Source organism: Sinocyclocheilus grahami, unplaced genomic scaffold, assembly GCF_001515645.1.
Source record: "Sinocyclocheilus grahami isolate Dianchi unplaced genomic scaffold, SAMN03320097.WGS_v1.1 scaffold650.1, whole genome shotgun sequence".
NCBI lineage: Eukaryota > Metazoa > Chordata > Actinopteri > Cypriniformes > Cyprinidae > Sinocyclocheilus > Sinocyclocheilus grahami.
This window is the reverse complement of record NW_015505829.1, coordinates 160,349-185,547: the sequence shown is the minus strand read 5'-3', so window position 1 is coordinate 185,547 and position 25,199 is coordinate 160,349. Positions and strand designations below refer to the sequence as shown.

The 25,199-nt window shown below is 37.0% G+C and overlaps 1 protein-coding gene across 2 annotated transcripts in view; it reads right to left on the bottom strand.

Annotated features, from left to right (window-relative positions):
- The window catches only part of LOC107558581 (zinc finger MYM-type protein 4-like), an 84,256-nt gene that overhangs the window by 3,830 nt on the left and 55,227 nt on the right, over window positions 1-25,199 (bottom strand). For both annotated transcript variants that reach the window (XM_016242243.1, XM_016242242.1), the window contains exons 11-14: window positions 2,346-2,570; window positions 1,993-2,143; window positions 1,693-1,868; window positions 105-273 (exon numbers count right to left, since the gene is read on the bottom strand). In XM_016242243.1, coding sequence (XP_016097729.1) covers window positions 105-273; window positions 1,693-1,868; window positions 1,993-2,143; window positions 2,346-2,570 — 721 coding nt within the window. The remainder of the gene's footprint in view (window positions 1-104; window positions 274-1,692; window positions 1,869-1,992; window positions 2,144-2,345; window positions 2,571-25,199) is intronic.

Genomic DNA, 25,199 nt, shown 5'->3' with positions numbered 1-25,199 from the left:
TTAGGATGTAATAACTTTAGCCAGCCAATTACAGAATCTACAGAACAAAGACTGGATGGGATAAAAGCAGACCAATACACCCAAATATCTGTAGGAAGACATACCTTTTGTGGCTGGAGATTTACTTGTAGCTTTGATAACGGCTCCAGTGATGCCCTGCAGACTGCAGAAGAACATCAGGCATCGCAGGCTGCAGAAATGCTTCATCTCACCCAGCCATTTCACAGTCTCAGTCATCTTCTTCATCTGCCTGCACATTGAGCACTTTATTTCCTGTCAAAATTGTGCAGCAGGAACATTTACTGTTACTTTCAGAAGCCACATCTGTTGCATAATGCCTTAAAGGGATAGTTATGATAATTATGATTTTTTTAAGTCCAGCCGTTGCAGTCTATCAGCTGCATAATGCATGGCAATGGTAACAAAATCTATGGGAGTAAAAAAAACATGCACAGACAAATACAAATTAAACCCTGCGGCTTGTGACGACACATTGATGTCCTAAGACACGAAGCGATTGGTTTGTGCGAGAAACCGAACAGTATTTATATAATTTTTTACCTCTAATACAACACTATGTCCAACTTCCTTGAGCTCTGGCGTAGTTTACGTTACAAACCGCTCGTTTCGTGTCTTAGGACATCAATGTGTCGTCATGGGTTTAATTTGGATTTGTCATGTGCATTTAACTCTCATAGATTTTGTTACATTGCCATGCATTATACGACTGATAGACTGCAACGGCTGGACTTAAAAATCATAATTTGTGTTCTACTGAAGAAACAAAGTCACCTACATCTTGGATGCCCTGGGGGTAAGCAGATAAACATAACATTTTCATTTTTGGGTGAACTATCCCTTTAAGTCTAATGATGCAGCACAATGGTACTTTAAAACAACATGTGACCGACAAATCCAAATTAAACCCATGACGACACATTGATGTCCTAAGACACGAAACGAGCGGTTTGTAACGTAAACTACGCCAGAGCTCAAGGAAGTTGGACATAGTGTTGTATTAGAGGTAAAAAATTATATAAATACTGTTCGGTTTCTCGCACAAACCAATCGCTTCGTGTCTTAGGACATCAATGTGTCGTCATGGGTTTAATTTGGATTTGTCATGTGCATTTAACTCTCATAGATTTTGTTACATTGCCATGCATTATACGACTGATAGACTGCAACGGCTGGACTTAAAAATCATAATTTGTGTTCTACTGAAGAAACAAAGTCACCTACATCTTGGATGCCCTGGGGGTAAGCAGATAAACATAACATTTTCATTTTTGCGTGAACTATCCCTTTAAGTCTAATGATGCAGCACAATGGTACTTTAAAACAACATGTGACATTTTCACTGGCTTTTTCTACATAACTAAATAAGTAAATAATTAATTAAATACCTAACCAGCTATATAACTGCATAACTAACTAAACAACTAACAAAAGTAAACAACTAAGTAAACAAACTAAGTAAACAACTACAACTAAAACTATGAAGCCTGCTTAGTTAGTAAATAACTAAAGTATGAAACCAAGTAAATTAAATAACCAAATAAATAACTACATAATTAAATAACTAAGTAAGTAGATTAAATAAGAAAATGACCAAATAAATAACTACATAACTAAATAGCTAAACAAACAACTCAACTACACAAGTAAACAACTAACTAAATAAAATATTACCTGACGGATCAATAAATTATGTTTTAACAAGCAATCATTCCCACAGAACTCCTCTTGTTTGCCATCAAAGACATCAGTCACTACAGTCTTAGAAGTGCTGTTACAGTAGAAGCAGTTGCAACAGTGTTTCTTTCCCCGGCGTTTGAAGAGGCTATTCTCAAAGAGTGTCTTGCATCCTGTACAGAAAAGCAAACCACAAACACAAGGTCCGTATACAAATTGATATGGTTATTAATTTAATGTTAAAATACTGCCAAACAATAAAATAAAAACAAGGTCCTAATTATGCTTATAGCTTACTCTCACTGCAGAAAGAACGGTCAACCTTGTTTATCCTTCTCACTATTTTTACAATTTTATCAAGCTTGCAGTATTCACAGCGAGCCTCCATGCGGTAGATCCTTCTGAACTCATCAATACAAGTGTTACCACAGAAGGTGTACATTTTCCTCTGAAAGATCAGATAAAAAAAAAATAAAAAAATGTTACAAGCATGTACTCAACCAGGACCTCAGGCAACTAAAAATAAACCTGTAGGTTGGTTAATAGTAATAATGACAAACTGGAACAAATCAGGAACAAAAAAAATTATTTTAAAACAAAGTATTTGTAATGGGCCTAATAAAACAAGTAGGTCTAGTGAAAAGGAGTACCCTAAACTCCAGCAGCTCTGGTCTGTGAAAGAACGAGTTCAGACACTGAAAGCAGGGGATCTTGGTGACTGTCTGCGCCGGACCACTGGAAGAGCTAGTCTTCACTGATGAGCTGGAGTCTGAGGAAGCAGGTTTGGGGGCAGCAGGTTTTGGGGTAGATGTGCTGTTGCTTGTAGAGGTTACAGTATTTACCGGCATGATAGGTTTCATCTTACTGAAGGACTCCTGAACCAAGCAAAACAAAAACCAACACAAACTGACATCATTCAAATCAATCAATATGTATGACTACTATAATATTTTAAAGGCGATCAGTGGCAGACATGACAGAACTGTACCTGATATGCTAGTACACAGGAATAAGAGCAGAAGTTCTGAACGGATCCATCAAGCATGGATATGTGGTATTGAGGCACTAGTTTCAGCTTGCAGTTGTTGCATTCCACTGCAATACCTTGTTTGCATGCAGACAATAAAGACATTCAAGCATAATTTTCCAAACAGAACAAAATTAAACCGTTTTAAATGTCAAATTGTTTATACAAAAATTAAAATGTAGTCACAATTTACACAAAATCTTAATTTACTCACCATCAAGTCGTTCCAAACCTGTAAGACTTTCATTTGTCTGTAGAACACAAAAGAAGATAATTTGAAAAATGTGTAAGTGTTGTTTGTTTATACAATTAAAGTCAATGGGGTTTAATATTTTCTGTTGTGTTCCACAGAAATAAAAAAATCATACAGGTTTGGAACGATATGAGAGCGAGCAATGATGAATTTAATTTTTTAGTTAAAATTTCATTTATTAAAATGACACTTATATATATATATATTATTGCTGTCAATCGATTAAAACAATTAATTAATAGCACATTTTTCTGAAATTAATCGCGATTAAATTCCACCTAACATTAAAAATACATTAAAAAAAATACTTTTATATTGCAATAATTTCACATTCAATCTTCAAATTAATGCAGAAACAACAAAGACAGTATATTTTTTATATTTGTATAATGGCATCTTTTTTATGACTGAAGGCCAGTATCACTCTGATATCTCTATGAAATAGTTTTTTCCCCTAATATTTAACCATTGATTAGCCATTCAACTGTACAAAGCTATCAATTTGAACATTTACTAGACTACTTAAAATACCTTCTAATTTAAGTGAACTTAAAACAATCTTCACATAAACCCATTATAATAAATGTCATATTTACCTGTGCCCTTCAGCAAGTAGAAAATATACAGAAATTGAATAAAGTTATCAAACAATAAATTCTAAATTAAATATAGATGAATACTTGAAGCTAGGGGTGCTCCGATCCGCCTTTTTCGCCTCCAATACCGATACCTAGGGTTTGGTATTGGCCGATACCGATCCGATACCAGTGAAGTTTTTTCCCCTCATTTTAATAAATGTAGAATTTATACATCTCCGTGTGTGGAACTGATAATCATTCTTTCACAATCTACTAGATACAGACTACTTCATTATAAAGAAAAATAAAAGAAACAATAAATATGAAAAAATATAGGCCTATGTATATTTATAATCTATGACAAAAATTTATCATAAACTAGGTTAGTGGATAATTCGGCAGCAAAAGTTACTCTAGAAAAAATCAGTGCACAATAATTTTAGAAATCCAAACATTTAGTGAAAAAACAATATTTTGTGGGGAACAAATAAAAGTGTTGCACTAAATATGGTAATATGTTACACATTGCTATTTGTATGATAAAATCCATTCATTAAAAACATTTATATATATATTTAAGTATATACTATAAAATTAAAATACATTTCTTTAAATGTATAGCATATTTTTTAATAAGGACAAATACAGTGCAGCACAAACTGTTTTTATACAGTCTATGAGCACGAAGTGCTTACAATGTGCGCATCCGGTGTGCAGAATGATGGCGTCACAGCCTGACTGTAACCGAACGTGACCAGGGTTTAAAGGCTGAACGAATGACTGACAGCCACAGCGGAGAAAAGTGTTTGTGAACTTTAATGTAAGGACTTAAATATTCATATGTAGTTCACATTAAGCTATCGTATGGCTTCAGAAGTAACACAGAATAATTCGCACAATAGAAAAAAAAATTAAATAAAAATAAAATCTCGGATTTGGATCGATACCCGATTAGAGAAAAATGGCACTATCGGAGCCGATACCCGATATGAATATCGGAATCGGCGCATCCCTACTTAAAACTACAAAAGTTATTGATTTCCTCTTATTTTTTCTTTTGATCATTGATTACCAGACATCACACCAGCTGGTTATTAGGTTTTTTTTTGTCAGCTGTCCCTTTAAGAGCTGCCGATGCTGAACATGACGCGGATCTGACACACATCTCTACCTATTCTGACCCACTTCAGTTCTTAAAAGTCTCTAATGAGTTGAATCGGGTGTGTTAGATGAGGGAGACAGTGCTGGGCTGCTCCAGGACAGTTTGGAAAACCACTGCATTAAAGAGACATGTTCTTAAATGTGACTCATGTAACAAACATATACATGCACAGTTTTAAGGCAGCTTTAATTGGCTTTTTGGTAACTTCATGACTTAACTGACGACATAACTACTACGACATTGCATGCTTGTAGTTTCTTTTGTGATTTGATATGAAATGATACAGGCTACAAGCGCGTTGTCAGAACACCGGCGCCTTTGTGCGTCTGAAACATCTCCCGTTTGATTTGATCATAAAGACGTTCTGCGTTTAAATAAACGATGGTTCTTGTCACGAAAAAAAGAGACAGAAGTATCAGTTGTGAGTGGGGTGGCTAACCGTAGCCGGCGTTAAATATTTTTAACGTGTTAAAATTTAAAAAATGAATCGCCTGCGTTAACGCACTAATTTTGACAGCACTAATATATATATATATATATATATATATATATATATGCATATGCATTAAGTTGATTAAAATGAAGACATTTCTTTTTCAAAAAATAAAAAAATTTAAAAAGTCAAATAAACACTGTTCTTTTAAACTTTGTTCCTCAAAGAATCAAGGGAAAAAATAAATAAATAAATATATCAAGCAGCACAAACGTTTTTCAACACAGACTGGAGTAATGGCTGTTAAAAATTCAACTTTGCCAACACAGGAATAAATTACTTTTTAAAATAGATTAAAATAGAAAACATTTTACCACAAACTTTTGGATGATAGATTTTGTATTGGCTAATATCTTAAAGAAAGTACTTGTACTCATACTCTGACTCTAAAGGTCTCTGCACACTGAGTCCGATGCATATTAATTAATCTGTTGCGAAAAAAATAAATAAAAATCGCAAAACAGCACTAAATGGAGTCTTCAAGCAGAGAGGATGATTTTGTCCTCTCGCTTCTTAAAAAAAAGAAAAAGAAAGGCAATATTGGGTTCATCCAATCCTGAGATAGAGAGGAAGGAGAGTTCCACACCTCTCAAAATGCTTGCTACGGACGAATCGAACCTGATCTGGCAGCAGTGACATGTTTTCTTCTTGGAGCCACAGAGACATTGAGGTGAGCAGTAGAGTTTAGAAGAGCCACTACTCTGAAATGCTGTATGTCCCTTCAGCATGACCTTATTACAGGCTGTGCACAACACACCATGTCGTTTTAAAGGTTGAATGGATTTTGCCTGGATTGATGGTGCCTTTTCTGGGACGCCTACTGGAGCTCCTGTGACATGAAGATGTAAGAATGTAAAAACTGATTTCAGACACTTAAAAGAATAGCTCACTCAAAAAGGTGTTTTAATCCAGTTTGAAGGATGGTTACTATGCACTGTATGACAGAAAGTCATACAAGTTTGGAACAAATGTATTTAAAAAATATAATGCTTACGACCACCATAATGCTTATACCGATGGATGCAGCATTTACTCCAACAGAAAACGCACCTTTTATCTTGACATCATCTGATGTTTGGTCAAAATCCTGAAAGCATGAACATATTGGGATAATCCATAATTGTTCATTTACAGAAATGTGTGTAATAAACAGTAATGGATAATAGATGGTTGACATCAGAGAGTAAATAAGGAAAACGAAAATTCATGTAGTTCACATACAATCGCATTTATTGTCTAGAAATGCCATATATGCTCTGTCACATCTTCTATAAAATATATCTATATATCTATATATCTATATATACACTACCATTCAAATGTTTGTGGTTGGCAAGATTTTTTAAAATGTTTTGGAAAGAAGTCTAAAAATGTAATTTAATCGTGTGATGGCAAAGCTGTTATTTTCAGCAGCCATTACACTAGACTTCAGTGTCACATGATCCTTCAGAAACCATGCAAATATGCTGACTGCTGCTCAACCATGATACATTTTTTAGGATTATTTGATGAATAGAAATTTCAAAAGGGGGAAAAAAATGAAGAATTTACTGACTCAAACAGGGTTCCTACACATTTTCCATTTCAAAATTCCATACTTTGAGACTCAAATTGCCAAACCTCTCAGTAGACTTTTGTACAGCCTGACCAATATATTGTTTTGCCGATATTATCGGCCGATGTGAGCCTGTAGCAGATATATCGTATCGGCGAATATGAATTTTGTTTTACAGAACATATAATGCAGATGAAATGCTTCTAAATGGTGTAATTACTTAGTTTGTCAAGCAGAGTGCACTCCATTGTTTGCTACTGGTGGCTCAGGTCAGTATAGTGTAGAGATGCGCGGATGAGCTCAAACTTCACCCGAGTCCGCTACTTCAAATAAATTATCCGCCCGCCACTCACCGGAACTATATTTGATCGTCACATTACAATGATTCTAATTCTTAGTTTTGCATGATGATATGATGAATGGATGGTTCATTTTTAACAGCAGATTCAGTGACGTTAGAGCTGATCAGTGCATCACGGCACGCTTCTGTGGCGCATACGGCTCCGCGGCCACTCAGTCAATGCTTGTGTTTATACCGGCCACGCCGTGGCCCAGAACTCATGCTTATCACATCGGTCACATCACATTTCCTAACTGGGTGTCTACACCGGATGACAAAATACAATAGAACCCATTATAATCATTGATGCGGTCTCTATACTGGATGCAGCGCGATGCGACATGACAAATCCCGACAGTAAACTGATGCCTCATTCGTCGTTCTATTTATGACGTACTGACAAAGTACAAATGATTTTCAATGGTCGCTTTGTCGCGTCCAGTGTAGACATGGTGTGTCAGCACAGTCAGTAAAGTAGCAGATTTAAAAGTTAGTATCTTTCTGCAGTCCAATAGACGGCAGTGTGGTGGTGGCTTGAGTCTGTTGAATGGTGATTTAACGCTACTTTGTCACCTAGTTGGAAAGACTCAATGCTCTAAAGTAAATAAACAATGTCCCTGTCTTTTACTCTTACAATGAGCTTATCATATTCGTTTGCTACAGTAGTAGGGCCCTATGATTTCCGCGATGTGGAAAACGCAGATGGAATCACGGAATCCAGTCATAAAAACGGAATCTACTGTATAACGCGGAATTTCTTGGAATTTGTCTTATTTTTGATGAATAAATAAAAAACAGGTCAGTACACATAAATCAAATCGCGATATAGACTACTGTCTGTGAATATTAAACTGCAAAAAAATCTATTTTAAATACGAATCCTCATGTTCTGCATGTTCATTTGATTACCAAAAAATACACAGAATTTGTGAAAAAAATATTATTCATTATTATTGTTTATTAATTTTGTTTACATTTGGAAAAGCTGTGCTTCCTGCATAAACCTGCCCCTGTTGGTTTGGCAGTAGCTTGCCTGCCCTACACAGTTACCTTGTTTATTTTCTTAATTCAAGTTATATATATTTTTGTTCTATTTGTGTTTTTTTAAGTTATTTATAATAAGTGAAGTTTACCGTTAAGTGCACTGATGTCAGACTAATTTTGAATAATAAAGTTTATTGTTAAATTGTTAAATACCCTGCTTCCATTACATAGGCCTATTTGTCACAAAGTGACACACAAGTGTTTGATCACCACATTTGAGTTATTATTGCAAAAAATGTGTTTCTGTATATATATTCTGTTTATGTATATACTATATTCTATATACAGTACCAGTCAAACGTTTGGACACACAAATGGGAAGTGTGTCCAAACTTTTGACTATACTGTACCGTTATATAGCCTACACATAAAGAATTATCAGCCGAATATCGATATCGGTCTTTTTTACTCCCCAATATCGGTATCGGCCCCCCAAAAAAACCCATATCGGTCGGGCTCTAGATTTCTGGCCCATATTTAACATAAATGGTTCATCAGAACCATTTTCAGCTTTATATTTGGTATATATTACAGTCATCTATAAATATTTTTATTTTTTCAGGTTTTTCTTTCATTGATATTCTTGAAAATAAGTGATAGAAACATACAAGTGAACATACAGAGACCTTAAAATAAAAAAACAATAAAAAAATCAGACTTCTGCATGCACACAAGAAACTTTTTTGTGCCCTCGAGAAACTATAAACATTTCTAAACTAATGTTGATATAAATTTTCACAGGAGGAAGCGTTATTATGGATTATGTACCGGTATTTTGGCTAGAAGCAACATTTTTAAAGTTGCTTAATGATGGATTTGTTTCTTATGAACGCACAGCTTTTCACTTCACAAGACACTGATCAATTGTGGGTTTTTGCTATGCTTTTATCAGCTGTTTGGCCTCATTCACTGGCACCCATTCACTGCAGAGGATCCTTTGGTGAGAAAATTATGTAATGCTAAATTTCTCCAAATCTGGTCCTACATCTTGGATACCCTGAGGGTCAGTACATTTACATTTTTGGGTTGAACTATTCCTTCAAAAGAATTAGTTCATCTAAATACAAGCATTCTTTCATTATTTACACGCTTTCTCATGCTGTTTCAAAACTGTATGGTTTTATTACTGCCACTGAACACAAAAGAATAATTTATTTTCCATACAATAACCTTCATGGTGACCACAGAGTCTGTCAAATGCTCAAAATGACTGAACAAAGTAGTCCATATGACTAATGCGCTGTATTCCAAATCTTCTCGAGCAATAGTATGTTTATGAGAAACAGTCATTCTTCACTGATGATCTTCACCTGTGCAGCAGCTGGATAGCATCTTGCACTCGCAAATCAGATATTACGTCAAGAAGACCAATAACATTTGACTTGAATTTAATTCTGTGTGAACTATCCCTTTAAATGGATAAGATAATTCTGAATGCAAATAATTAGAATAACAATCGAATCAATACGCAATAAGCAGCATAACAATAATTTTTAATTGTGAACATTAAAGGGGTCATATGATGCTATTTTAAAGATCATTATTTTGTGTATTTGGTGTAACATAATATGTTGACATGCTTTAATGTTCAAAAAACACATTATTTTTCAAATACTGTACATTATTGTAGGTCCTCTATGCCCCGCCTCTCTCAAACGCGTAGTTTTCAACAAAGCCCCTCCTTTGACAAGCGCAGTCTGATAACAGCGACAATGCGCAAAACTCTGCATTTGAACAGTCAATAGCAAATACTTAAACTAATAACAAAACATACTTACAGTAGCTGATTCAGAAGCGCCAGATTGTCATAGCAAAGTCGGAACTGACCCTTTTTTTTTTTTAGAAATAGCCTTTGTGCACAGCCAGCCTTGTACTCTTCTAGGTTCGTCCCTAAAATGTGTTGCACAAATTCGAACATCTGGGTTGTGCTGTTCTGTTGTAAATAAATCTTAACCAATGATTCCTAATTACATCTACTTTCGGAAGGCCAAATAAAGTGCTTTTGCTTTCGCACTGAATCACACAGCGTCTCCTTGACATGACTGCTGTTCCTGAAACCACGCCTTCTTTCTTTGCGTGCACATTTGGGCGGCATTATGCTAATATTGCCACATAGCGACGTAGATATGTGGGGGCGTGTTAGAACTAGCTGTTTTAGGTAGGCGTGGAGGACTCTTAACTTTTATAAAGAATATCTCTTTGGATTTGAGACTTTAGTCTTTGCAACTGTACAAGCACCAAGAGCTGAAATCGCATCATGACCCCTTTAACAAAGTTTTTTTTGTTTACAGTCTTCCTTTAACGGACATTAATATAAGACAATACTGCAAAAGCAGTTTACTGTCAAGCTTTTATATTCCTGTTATATATTCATTGTCCAACATTCCTAATTTTTCTGTCATTAATTTAATTTCATATGTTGGTATTAATTCAGTGTTTATAATGCTAACACTTGAACTTAAAATATTTTCAACCGAAACTGACATGGTTTCTAGAGAGCAAAACGGTTTGTGAAAAAAGGGAAGACTTTAAAATAAAGTCTGTAAAATAAACTGTTAAAAGGATTTGATGATCACTAATACGTTATTGTGGTCATCGTTCTGTCTGTATTTCAGCTTTAATGTACTTTTTTTTTAAACAAAGCAGCTGATATTTGCCATAGCGACAGCAAGAAGCTAGTGCACTGCCAAGTCGCTTTCACCCCAAAATGGCAGAAGCGTAGGGCTGCTGCTGGGCGCCACTGTTGCAATGGAACGTTCTACAGAGTTTCGCCTCTTGAGGTGCATCCCAAATCGCATACTTGTGCACTATTCTATGACATTCTGTAGTATAAATAGTGCAAGTAGTGCGTTCACACTGAAAATTCCAAAAAGAAAAAGTGCACTTTAAATTCCTGGATGATGCACTTAACAGAAAAAATTTGGAAGTGTGGAACGTTGGACATTTCATGCAATCAACTGTCACAGCTTTAATTAGGTAGCAAAGGGGGAGAGGCTACCAGACTCCGATTATGAATGACAAAATAACCATAAGTCATACACTACATGATTGAGTACATGGTGCATAAGTAATGTTTCATAGTGTATAAGTGCATAGTGTGTCATTTGGAACGCAGCTTTGGTCTTTTTTGACACTAGTAAACATTGGGTCTGTAGTTCCGCATATGTCACGCGAGACCTTTCGACATGATTACGTAGTACGTAGCGTCGCGGACACGCATCCCAGCGCAAGTGCTAGATGAGCTTTTGTGGTTAAAAGCAGTGGCGCATGCAGGTGTACGGCTGTATGCACTGTGCGTACCACCATGAGCGCTCAGACTGACCTGAGATTTGCCCCGCAAACATTTCAGCAGCTATTATAGGCAAGTGTGTCTCATATTTCTGTCAACTGAATCAGCCTTGCCATTAATTATGAATTTATCAGTCTTTTGCATGCCAAAGTCAATTTCTGCATATAAATATTACGCCAAATAGAAGCAGAAAATCGTGCTATACGCACTTTCATGAGATCGAGTTAGCCTACAACAATTAATTTGTTGGCTATTTTACAAATGGGAATACAACGAATTCATGACAATGTTTTACATTCAAGCTACCTCTAAAATTTATAGTGAAAAGTACTTTAAAAGTGTCTGGAATGCAATAAAGTAATTTTTAAAAGTTTTAAGTTTTACATATATGCCATTACAATTTGTGTTTTCTTTAATTGTACAGAATTATGAAATAAAATCAAATTATAATTTGGCCCATTTTAGGCTTTTCCTTAATTTTATATTTTAGACATCCATCAATTATGGTGATGAAAAAAATGACTCGCCATCTCCTCATTGGATGTGCCTTTAGAGAGAAATGCACGATTACATAATGAAAGAGTTTCTATTTTCAATTTGAATTATTTTGTTTTAAAGTAGTAATTTAAAGCTTTCTATATTTTTGATCATGTCTGAAATTAAGTTTTTTATCAATTCCCTGAGTTTAGGTTCATCATTGTGAAGCTCTCTTGTTCAAGACCGAGACAGCAGAAAGCGTTTGCTTTCTTTATTTTATAAAAGCACAATGTTTTGTTGCTATTGTGAGTGCACACAAATAAAAGTAGACCCTTTACAGTTTAGAATGATGTATTATTCTTACCTTTATGAGCAACAATGACTGTGTATTTTAAGTTGTTTCCACTGTTCGAAAAAAATACAAGTGATCGCGCTGGCACCTCCATGTCCGCTCAAACGAATGGATATGCGTCTAACAGCGCACATTTATCTAGGTTAAACATTTTAACTAACATTGTGGTATGCTTGAACTGTTTTATATACAGATTTTATTTTAGGCAAGTCGTGACGATTTGAGAAGGCTAAATTGATCAAACATAGGCTATGATCAATTCACTGTCTGCCGCTGGCTGCTTGGTCGTTACTTTAAAAACTTTTAGATTTAACGAACAAAAAATGCTCCAAACGTTTTTCTAAACTGACTTTATAAAAAAAACGTATGAAGTTTCCATTAGATACAAAACTGAACTATTTTAATAGCTGAAACAGTAGTATTGGCTATTGGAGGCCCGTGCAGGGCTCTAATCCACTTCATCCAACGCGGTTTTGTTCTCTGTTTTCATCTGTAAGCATGCTCTTGATGTATGTATTTTACCATTTTGTTGAGTTTAAAACATGTGACACATTCGTTCTGCTCTCACTAATCTCTGCTCTGTGCGTACCCTCAGAAGAATTTTGGAGGTTCAAATTCGGGGGCACCATTGAAGTCCTTTGTATGGAGAAAATTCCTGAAATTTTTTCCTCAAAAAACATAATTTCTTGATGACAGAAGAAAGAAAGACATAAACATCTTGGATGATAAGGGGGTGAGTATATAATCTGTAAATTGTTGTTCTGAAAGTGAACTACTCCTTTAAAGGATTAGATCACCCAAAAATGAAAATTCTGTCAATTACTCATCCTCATGTTGTTCCAAAACCACAAGTCCTTCATTCATATTTGGAACACAAATTAAGATATTTTTGATGAAATCTGAGAGCTTTCTGACCCTCCATAGACAACAACACAACTGACACGTTTAAGGCCCAGAAAGGTAGTAAGGACAACATTAAAACAGTCCATGTGACATCAGTGGTTCAACCATAAAGGATTAGTTCACTACAGAATTAATTTCCTGATAATTTACTCACCCCCATGTTATCCAAGATGTTCATGTCTTCCTTTCTTCAGTCGAAAAGAAATAAGGTTTTTGAGGAAAACATTCCAAGATTTTCTCCATATAGTGAACTTCAACAGGGACCAATGGGTTGAAGTTTCAATGCAGCTTCAAAGAGCTATACACAATCCCAGCTGAGGAATAAGGGTCTTGTCTAGCGAAATGATTGGTCATTTTCTAAAAAAAAAAAACTAACAAAAAAACCCCTTTTTTTCCACAAATGCTGGTCTTGCACTAGCTCTGCGATGCTAGTCCATGACTTCATGCATTATGCAATCACGTTGGAAAGGTCACATGTGATGTAGGCGGAAGTACTGACCCAGTGTTTACGAAGTGAACGTGACAAAGTCAAGACCAAGTCAAATGCCCTTTACCAAAAAAATAAAATAAAAAAAGGTCAAACAACAATGTTGGATGATTTTGAAGGAGAAAACAAGATTAAGTTTTTCGCCCTACCCTACCGTTTTGAACCGGAGTACACAGACAAAGAACTTAGACAGATGGAGGAGACTGCTGCGGTGACACAAGCCTCGGGCAGACAAAGATCAAACAAGATGTGGTGATGCCCATGTGGTAAATGCCAACCATTGCAGATGGAGAACAAATGTCAATGCTGCCACAACTGGACCAGATTAATTCCACCTTTAGAAACACTCATGGAGTCAGCTGGTGAGATTGTCTCATTCTCGCTGCATTACTGAACACAATGGTTTTCCACCGTTACTGAGCAACAGCGTTTTGGAGGTGTTTTTCAGTTTGCCCCAAATAAACTGGAGACACCGTCTGAGGCCACAAGGACCTGGTGGCACCCTAACAACCCCAATACTTTGTTTATTAAAACGCAACAGAGCACAAAGCTTACTGTGTTTATTGGACGGCAAGTGTGCTACAAATAATATGAAGTTCACGCATTAACAGAACACAGCATATTAGGGCTGTGTATCACCAGCAAAGTCACGATACGATACGTATCACGATACATGACTGCACTGAATTTCACCTCAGCAGAATTTAGAAAAACAGCTGTTTATTAAACACTGCTTACTATAGTGCCATTTCTAACTATTGGCAGAGCAGGCAGTTGAGCTCTGCATTATGAAGGGCCTCCATAACTGTACCACAGTACAATATAGGTAATGGCATATGTTTCATGTTTACATTGTGCACTCCCCACCAGGTACAATATTCTGATTGTTTGCATCTTGTTTTTAAGCCCATAAATAATAATGTACTTGTTCTAATAAATTTATATTGTAATGTACTCATTCTAATATGTTTAAAAAATCACTTACATTGCTGGTAGGTTATCATTGCACAAATTAACACACTCTCTACAATAAAAAAAATTAGAAGAGTTCTAAAGTAACGCGCTGTCTTCACTGTATCAAACCCACACACGCTCAAGGCTGATTTAAGTCTGATTTATACTGGAGCGTCCGCAAGTTCGCTTTGAGTGCGCGCGACGACGTTTCGCGTGGCTGTGCGCACACATTTTTTTTAAAGTTTCTGTGCAGCTCCGCTTCCGAAGATGCACGAGTTCAAAGCGACTCTAGCCGAACATGCACGTCTGAGCCAGGCATTTGTGTGAAACAGAAGCAGTTTGATGTTATGTGCAGTCACACACACAGATCACGCTGCGGCCGAACTCAGACATTCAGGAACAAACTTATGAGCGCTGCCCCGCAATTTTATCAACTAAATAGCTTAATCGCTCAAGAGCTACATTATCTTTCTCAACAAGGAGCTGGTAGCATCATTGTTTCTAAAGGAATTTAAGCCACACCTTTACTGTTAATAGAGAAACGCGGCAAAACGGTGGTAATTCATACATACACAGCCCCTCTCTCTCTGTGTCGTAAATGAACAGTTGATGAATCACACTTTTCTGAGAATAGACTTGAAGTGGAGATAGCTAAACTGCAAGCTAACCGCTGTTTTCAGAAAGCAAGCGCATTTATCCACAGTGGAGAGAGAGAGAGTGGGTGCATATGGTTGCCAGGTTGACAAAGATAAGTAGCACACTTAGCAGATATTTCTGTATTGCGCAAGTGTAAAGCTCTGTTTTGGGGATTACGTCTCTTTATATCAGGCAACCCCGTTGTGTTCCTCTGTGGCCAGATTATTAACAGATGCTCTATTCATTCTTTTTTTTTTTAGAAACCTCGCACTTTTCTACTCAATGTTAAACGTTGTAAAATTTTAAACAAATTAAGCGTGGTCCACTGCTGCACACGTGCCACAGTATCGATACAGGGCCAGCTGTATCGATACTCGTATCGTCAAATCTCTGTGACGATACATCGTCGTATCGATATTTTGAACACAGCACTACAGCATATACTGTAGACTAAAGATCTTGATAAGAAGCCATATTAGTATCAATTATAAACGAGCATCATTAACGATATTGTTGCTCAGCAAAAATGTAACTGGCAAATTCATATTTTGTCGCAAATGGGACCATTTTAGTCTCAGTCTGGAGCCCTGACAAGGTCTGCACTTCTGTGATACTTTCGATATGAATACCTTTACAGTTTTTCTTCAACACTGTTATATATTCATTTAAGAAAAGAATAAACAAAAGTGGACTCACCATGCAGCCCTGTCTTACACCAATGGTACAGCCAAAGTATTTTAGCAATGGTGTATTCTATCTTTCCCTCAATAAGAAAAAAATAACCAAAACTATAACAAAATGAGTAATAATAGTAATATTAAAAACACTATTAATGCATCTAATAGGCCATACAACAAAAAAAAAACATACAAACTTCATGGGCACAGCCGACGCTTTCCTTGCTCGGAGTGGTGGAAATCATCATCGAAAAAATGATCACTGCACACTCTCTTAGGTGTCACAGAATGTTAGGGTGTGTTGATATCCAGGGGCCCGTTTCAGAAAGGAGGTTAAGTATGTTAACCCTGAAATGAGGGAAACTCTGGGTTTTCCGTTTCAGAATGGAAGGCTTGTCAAACCCGAGAAAGCAGCATAAGTCAAGCCCGTTTCTGAAAGGGAGGTAACTTATTACTACTTATTGCCAGTGTGGTAATAAAAAGAATCTTAAAGCAAATGGAAAACAAGATTATTCGGAGTATCTATTACTAAGTACAAATTTACAGCAGCTCCGCCCTCCAATGTCACACAATACTAAATACGACGCACACGAATAACGGCTTCAGTGGTGTAGTAACGCGTTGGTCCCGGAGAACTAGCTTGTGATGCGATTGACCGGGATCGAGTCCGGCTTTTGCGGAGCTCGCTCTTCTCACTTTTCCCAAACTTCATGGGCACAGCCGACGCTTTCCTTGCTCGGAGTGGTGGAAATCATCATCGAAAAAATGATCACTGCACGCACTCTTAGGTGTCACAGAATGTTAGGGTGTGTTGATATCCAGGGGCCCGTTTCAGAAAGGAGGTTAAGTATGTTAACCCTGAAATGAGGGAAACTCTGGGTTTTCCGTTTCAGAATGGAAGGCTTGTCAAACCCGAGAAAGCAGCATAAGTCAAGCCCGTTTCTGAAAGGGAGGTAACTTATTACTACTTATTGCCAGTGTGGTAATAAAAAGAATCTTAAAGCAAATGGAAAACAAGATTATTCGGAGTATCTATTACTAAGTACAAATTTACAGCAGCTCCGCCCTCCAATGTCACACAATACTAAATACGACGCACACGAATAACGGCTTCAGTGGTGTAGTAACGCGTTGGTCCCGGAGAACTAGCTTGTGATGCGATTGACCGGGATCGAGTCCGGCTTTTGCGGAGCTCGCTCTTCTCACTTTTCCCATCACATATCACATTAGAATTTATTTTCAATAAAAATGAAAATGTTCTAAAAGGGGAAGTACCCAATGAGTGTTTAATGAATACTTTTAAACGTATTTATAATTTTAATAAATATAATAATTTACACTCCATGTTATTATTGCATCCTGTTAATGTACAACAATACTGAGGAGCAAATAGTATGTAGGCTATCTGCCAGTATAAAAAGTATCTAATGTAAATAGCATCTAATTATTATTTACACTTATTGCAAAGAACTGCTACTTTTACATGATAAATAGAATATATCACCATTTTCAAGTGTAAATAGCATCTAATTATTATTTACACTTATTGCAAAGAACTGCTACTTTTACATGATAAATAGAATATATCACCATTTTCAAGTGTAAATAGCATCTAGAGCTATTTGCACTTAGACTACTGTAAATAGGATCTATTGCTAAGAAAGTATGCTAATTCCACTTAGTGTAAATAGCCGCTGCCGTATTTTTCTTACCCTATTGGCAGATAATTTGCAAAATAAGAAATATTTGTATTACTAAGTACAAATTTACAGCAGCTCCGCCCTCCAATGTCACACAATACTAAATACGACGCACACGAATAACGGCTTCAGTGGTGTAGTAACGCGTTGGTCGCGGAGAACTAGCTTGTGATGCGATTGACCGGGATCGAGTCCGGCTTTTTAACATAATAGTGATAAGAGTTAAACTTGTATTGACTCTGAAGTATGCAGACGTCTTTTTGTCGGGAGCTGTTGCCATGGTGAATCGTAATATTGGAGCACCATTGATCATGGCTTTTCATAGTCGTGGTACACGTGCTAAACTCAAGAGTCAACCTACTCCGAGTTGATTGAACCAAGAAATATTTGTATTTTTTGCCCGTGGGATACCATGAAAATGAATAGCCTATTAGTTCAATACCCTACCGTTCTGCCAGTTTTCACCTGTGATAATATAATAGTGATAAGAGTTAAACTTGTATTGACTCTGAAGTATGCAGACGTCTTTTTGTCGGGAGCTGTTGCCATGGTGAATCGTAATATTGGAGCACCATTGATCATGGCTTTTCATAGTCGTGGTACACGTGCTAAACTCAAGAGTCAACCTACTCCGAGTTGATTGAACCAACTCAATTCAGCTGTTCTGAAACCGAAAACTCAGAGTTTCCCATCTCGGAGTAAGCCAACTCAGAGTTCAAGTTTTAACTCAGAGTTGGTTGAACCTCCTTATTGAAACGGGCCCCAGGTGCAGCGCGAGCAACCACAGCTTCAATTGCTCAGGACTGTGTACAGGAAATCTGTGAAAAGTCATGTTTTTTTCCTAGCGGAAGAAATCTTTTAGGTTTCAAAAGATTTAAACATCCAGGATACGCACACGAACGGACCATTTTAAAATATAAACTGATACAAAGACATAAATGTGTGTCATTCAACGCACACAACAACTTTTGAACGATCCTCCTTCTCTACACTTGTAAACACTCGGTTGATCCTTCCGCCTACGTCATGCGTGACCTTTTCAACTTAACTAAGAAACGCGTGAAGTCGTGGACGCGCATCACAAAGCTAGTGCATTGCGAGCATTTGTGGTTAAAAAAGTATATACATTTTTATAAAAAAATAAAATAAAAAAGACTGGTCGTCCACTATATGGAGAAAAATCCTGGAAAGTTTTCCTCAAAAACCTTAATTCTGACATCTTGGATGACATGGTGGTGAGTACATTATCAGGAAATTTTCTAATCCTTTAATTTTATGAAGTTATGAGAATACTTTTTGTGTGCAAAGAAAAAAAAAAAACTACTTTATTCAACAATTTCTTCTCTTTCGTGTCAGTCTTTGACGCGCGGTTACGAGAGAACCACAACGCAGCATTCTGACGTAGAACATAGATGCGCTGCGCCTTGTTTACTGTTGTGACTTGGATGTAATTTAGTTTCATGCAAAGCATCATAAAATAAAAAATATATTTTTAAAGTCATTTAAAGTCAAGTCATATGAATAAATTACTGTATTGTAGCTTTAACAACCTCAACGATCTCCCCATGGCTTCCACCCATACCTCTGTGTTTTGTAAAAACAGGTTGGGCACAGCTGTTGATTTAAGAAATCGTCGTATTCCTTGACCCGGTTTGAAGTCGTCTGGTGAAAAATGATCACTGCACAACCTCATTTGCTTGACGTATCGAAGCGGTAAATCAAAATCCCGCTGAACAGCCAGAGCATCAGTCGCTCGGAATCGTTTACAGGGAAAGTATGAAAGGTAAGACTGTCATACACAGGGTGTATTTATGCAATTATGTATTCTCTTTAAGATTTTCTTGGGAGATATATATATATATATATATATATACGCATCGATGCTCCACACTCCAGTTCAGTTGGTGGCAGTAATGCACTAATAAGCTAGTCTGCCAACTGCCAATAAACAGTAAAAGAACAAGATGGCAGTTTATTTATGACACTCTCGAAGCTTTGAATCTTTTCCTGGAACAGTCAGAGGAAAGCCTCAGTGCTTCACGAGGCTTCATTTGCCCACCACTAGAAGACATTCTTGAATAAAGTCATTTTTGTTTTCTTTGTGCACAAAAAGCATTCTTGTAACTTTGTAAAATTACGTTTGAACCACTGACGTCACATTGACTATTTTAACGATGTCCTTACTACCTTTCTGAGCCTTGAACATGTCAGTTGTGTTGCTGTCTATGGAGGGTCTGAGCAGTTTATTTATGACACTCTCGAAGCTTTGAATCTTTTCCTGGAACAGTCAGAGGAAAGCCTCAGTGCTTCACGAGGCTTCATTTGCCCACCACTAGAAGACATTCTTGAATAAAGTCATTTTTGTTTTCTTTGTGCACAAAAAGCATTCTTGTAACTTTGTAAAATTACGTTTGAACCACTGACGTCACATTGACTATTTTAACGATGTCCTTACTACCTTTCTGAGCCTTGAACATGTCAGTTGTGTTGCTGTCTATGGAGGGTCTGAATCAGAAAGCTCTCGGATTTCATCAAAAATATCTTAATTTGTGTTCTAAAGATGAATGAAGGTCTTACAGGCTTGGAACGACATGAGGAGGAGTAATTAATGACAGCATTTTCATTTTTGGATTAACTAACCCTTTACAATGATTTTAAATGAAACTAAATACAAAATAAAATAAGCCAAAACGACTAAAAAAATACTTTTCTTCCTTATTCAATTCGCCCCACACATTTTTTTTTAATCTTTGAAGAACCGGTGTTTCTACTGCCTTGAAAACACTATTTTAGAAAATGTGATTTCTAGACGTGGAAAATTAATAAATTCTTACAACCCCATTTTAGGAATATATATATGTTTCTCCCAAATTATTTTAAAAAATCTTCGTAGTGTTCACCTGAAGAAAGAGGCTCGTATACATCTTGGATGGCATGAGAATGTGCAAATGATGTACTTTAATTTTTAGGTGAACTATCTCTATCAAGACCCAGTTGTTGCAAATAATCTAACAATTCAATATATACTCTTGACTGCCTTGTTAGTTGAAGGAATAGTTCACCCAAAAATGAAAATGTTCTGTTATTTTCACTTTCTCGAGTCTGGAGCTCAAGCTTTCGGTCGCATGATGACGTATGCGAGGTAACAAAATCTCGCGTGAACTGACGCCATTGTTAGCTTCTAATCCAGCTGCTGATGATCTGTTAGTTTTACATACCTCAGCTTGTTGTGACACAAACATAGGCACCGCTGATGATTTGAGTAAGACTTGATTCCCACTGATGGCTTTGAAATCATCAGGGGAAAAATGTTCACTGCAGACCCTCCATACTTTGAGTAACCTCATGGGTGTGTCAATAGCCATCTGAAGAGCAAGCAACCATAAATGCAGTCGATCCGGCTCAAACGTTGGGAATCGGTGAAAAGTCAATTTTCCCGCATGAGTTGACGCGCGTAGTCTTACGCTTTTAAATAGGTTGCGGCATCCAGGATAAGCACACGTAAGCACCATTTTGAGGAACAATACAATTACAAATAAATGACTAAAAACAAGCCACCTTCTGCACAAGCGTCCTCCCTCTCTGTAAACAACAATGGCGTCAGTTCACGCGAGATTGTGCTCCCGCGCATACGTCATCATGCGACAGAAAGCTTGAGCGCCAGACTTTATGTGAACGCAAGTTTGGCAAAGATATCGTGTTTTCTGCAAAGAGGGAAACGAGAAAATTCTAAATTCTTTATCCACAAATGTAAATGGTCATTGAAAAATCCTAATTTTACTGTATACATTCAAAGAAATTAAAAATAACGGTTTTGTAACTTTAAATGTATCATACGAATGAGTTATAATGCACCAAATGCATATTACTTGATTAGAAATGTGATTTTTAAAATCTTTAAAAAAAATTGTTTTAATATTATTGTATTGGTTTCTCCTAGTATTTAAGTTTATGTAACTGATATGTTATTATTGCCTTTCTATGTTCATTGTTTATAAGATTGCTATATATATATATATATAAAGACTCTTGGGAACGGGCACAGGACTGAGTTTGCCTGAGTCTATTGATCACAGTAATGGTATAGATCAGTGTAGATAGAGGTCTGACCCGACCAGACTTTTTGTGCCGCGGGATTAAAAGCCAGAATAAAACGCGGTAGCGGTCGGTAACTCTGGTGTAATTTGAGGGAGCGGGCGGTCTAACAATATCCCGTTCCCGACGTCCATTCAGAACAGCATATCTGCGCTTTATTCTTATTGACCACCGGTACATAGGGCTGGGAATCGATTCCAAAAAGAATCGATTCCTCGAATCTGGGGCGTTGGAATATATACTCTTGACTGCCTTGTTAGTTGAAGGAATAGTTCACCCAAAAATGAAAATGTTCTGTTATTTTCACTTTCTCGAGTCTGGAGCTCAAGCTTTCGGTCGCATGATGACGTATGCGAGGTAACAAAATCTCGCGTGAACTGACGCCATTGTTAGCTTCTAATCCAGCTGCTGATGATCTGTTAGTTTTACATACCTCAGCTTGTTGTGACACAAACATAGGCACCGCTGATGATTTGAGTAAGACTTGATTCCCACTGATGGCTTTGAAATCATCAGGGGAAAAATGTTCACTGCAGACCCTCCATACTTTGAGTAACCTCATGGGTGTGTCAATAGCCATCTGAAGAGCAAGCAACCATAAATGCAGTCGATCCGGCTCAAACGTTGGGAATCGGTGAAAAGTCAATTTTCCCGCATGAGTTGACGCGCGTAGTCTTACGCTTTTAAATAGGTTGCGGCATCCAGGATAAGCACACGTAAGCACCATTTTGAGGAACAATACAATTACAAATAAATGACTAAAAACAAGCCACCTTCTGCACAAGCGTCCTCCCTCTCTGTAAACAACAATGGCGTCAGTTCACGCGAGATTGTGCTCCCGCGCATACGTCATCATGCGACAGAAAGCTTGAGCGCCAGACTTTATGTGAACGCAAGTTTGGCAAAGATATCGTGTTTTCTGCAAAGAGGGAAACGAGAAAATTCTAAATTCTTTATCCACAAATGTAAATGGTCATTGAAAAATCCTAATTTTACTGTATACATTCAAAGAAATTAAAAATAACGGTTTTGTAACTTTAAATGTATCATACGAATGAGTTATAATGCACCAAATGCATATTACTTGATTAGAAATGTGATTTTTAAAATCTTTAAAAAAAATTGTTTTAATATTATTGTATTGGTTTCTCCTAGTATTTAAGTTTATGTAACTGATATGTTATTATTGCCTTTCTATGTTCATTGTTTAAAAGATTGCTATATATATATATATATAAAGACTCTTGGGAACGGGCACAGGACTGAGTTTGCCTGAGTCTATTGATCACAGTAATGGTATAGATCAGTGTAGATAGAGGTCTGACCCGACCAGACTTTTTGTGCCGCGGGATTAAAAGCCAGAATAAAACGCGGTAGCGGTCGGTAACTCTGGTGTAATTTGAGGGAGCGGGCGGTCTAACAATATCCCGTTCCCGACGTCCATTCAGAACAGCATATCTGCGCTTTATTCTTATTGACCACCGGTACATAGGGCTGGGAATCGATTCCAAAAAGAATCGATTCCTCGAATCTGGGGCGTTGGGAATCGAGAGTTGATTCCAAAGGTTGGAATCGATTCCATCAAGAGGAATCCTCATTCAGAGCCCTTTTCAGTTCAACAAAGCTTATCTATGGGCAGGGGCGTGTCTACGTGGTGGCCAGGGGTGGCACCGGCCCCCCCTGAAATTTGGCTGGCCACCCCAGGTGTCTTGCCATAGGTTTGCTTTTAGTACATTTCTAATTTTAGGCGGTTTCTATAGTGTGATGTTAATGACAATGTCGAGAGCGCATAATGTTACGCGAATCTCTCCACTCCCAAGCGGGTTTCCTTCACTCACACAAAACTGGACGTGCGCTTTTAACATGCATCGTCCCGCAAACACGACTCCGAGGTTATTTCACGGTGGAACTGGCTGTCCACGATTTTGAGCGCTGCACGACAGAATAGATCATGACGGGATCGAGGGTCTTGATCTTATTTCCATCTAAAATACTATTTTTTAAAACATTTCTATCAGCCAATGATAATTATAACAGAAAACGTCCCGAGCATATATCAGTGGCTGAGAGCGCATCTGATTGACAGATAAACCACGAGCTCTATCAGTTATTGTTAATGTTCTGGTTATTTTGTTTCAGTGTACAGTTTGTTAATTTTGTGCAAAGCATACAGTCAAAGTAAACTTCATCATTCAGCTGAACTGTGCACATTTATTTTAGACGCTTCATGTCTTGTTTAATTCATGTGATAAACGCACGGCCCTGCTGAGATGTGGGCTGGCTACTAATTTCACCGGCAAAGCAGACAAAATTTCAATTTATGTATCGTAATTATTATAATTTTTTTTTTTACTAATTTCACGGGCAAAGCAGACAAAATTACAATTTATGTATCGTAATAATTATTATTATTATTTTTTTTACAAATAAAGCTTCATATTATGAAAAGGATAGTTTCTACGACCTTTATCCTGCAGTCATGGTGAGATTATAGATTCCTTCAATCTAAAATATACAAGAATCGAAAAAGAATCGAAGGAAATCGGAATCGAACAGCCCCACTGTTCTCCGCTGCAGCAGCCGAATTTAAACCTTTTGAAAACAGTACGGTTAATTTTACGCATTTAACAGCGTCGGACTTGAGTACGGTGACCGAGAAGTGCACAGCAAATCACAATTCTGAAACCAAAATAACAAATTACAAACGCAAATGCAAGTCTAAAAAACTAAATAACAATTCAGAAAGCACAACAACAATTCAGAAAACATTATAACAAGTCAGAAAACACAATGACAAATTCGAAAACAAAATAACAAGTCAGAAAGCACAAAGACAAATCAGACAAACCGGAAACGGTAGGTATAGTTTGAGACAGCGCCATTGGTTTGGGATTACTCACCGCTGACTGGACGAGACATCTGTCAATCAAAAGATACAGAGTGTCTATTTAGATTTAGCTAAAAGTTACTACAACCCGTCAGCTCCAGTGGCACAGATGGATAAGCGTTAATTGTTGGCATTTTGACGCGATCGACCCGGGTTCGATCCCACCTTTTGCCGAACTTTTTTTTCTCCCTTTTCAAATCTTGTATCACATCGTAAAGGCATTTATTTTCAATAAAAATTAAGGAAATAATCAAAAAGTTGAAAATAAAGTATCGGGTGGGGTTGGGGTTAGGGTAGGTGTAGGGAGGGCTTTATTGTACCAATAAGGTGGCATCCATGTAATAAAGAAATTTATAATTTACACTCAATACGTTATTATTGCATACTGTTTTATAATGTACTACAATACTGAAGTGCAGATAATTGCCACTATTTGCAACAAGTAGTATACTTGATAGTAGAAATCCTGCTATTTTAACATAGTGTAACTAGGTATTTGCACTTAGTGTAAATAGCATATTGCTAAAAAATACTGCTATTTTCACTTAGTGTAAATAGAATCTATTGCTAATACGAGATTTGAAAAGGGAGGAAA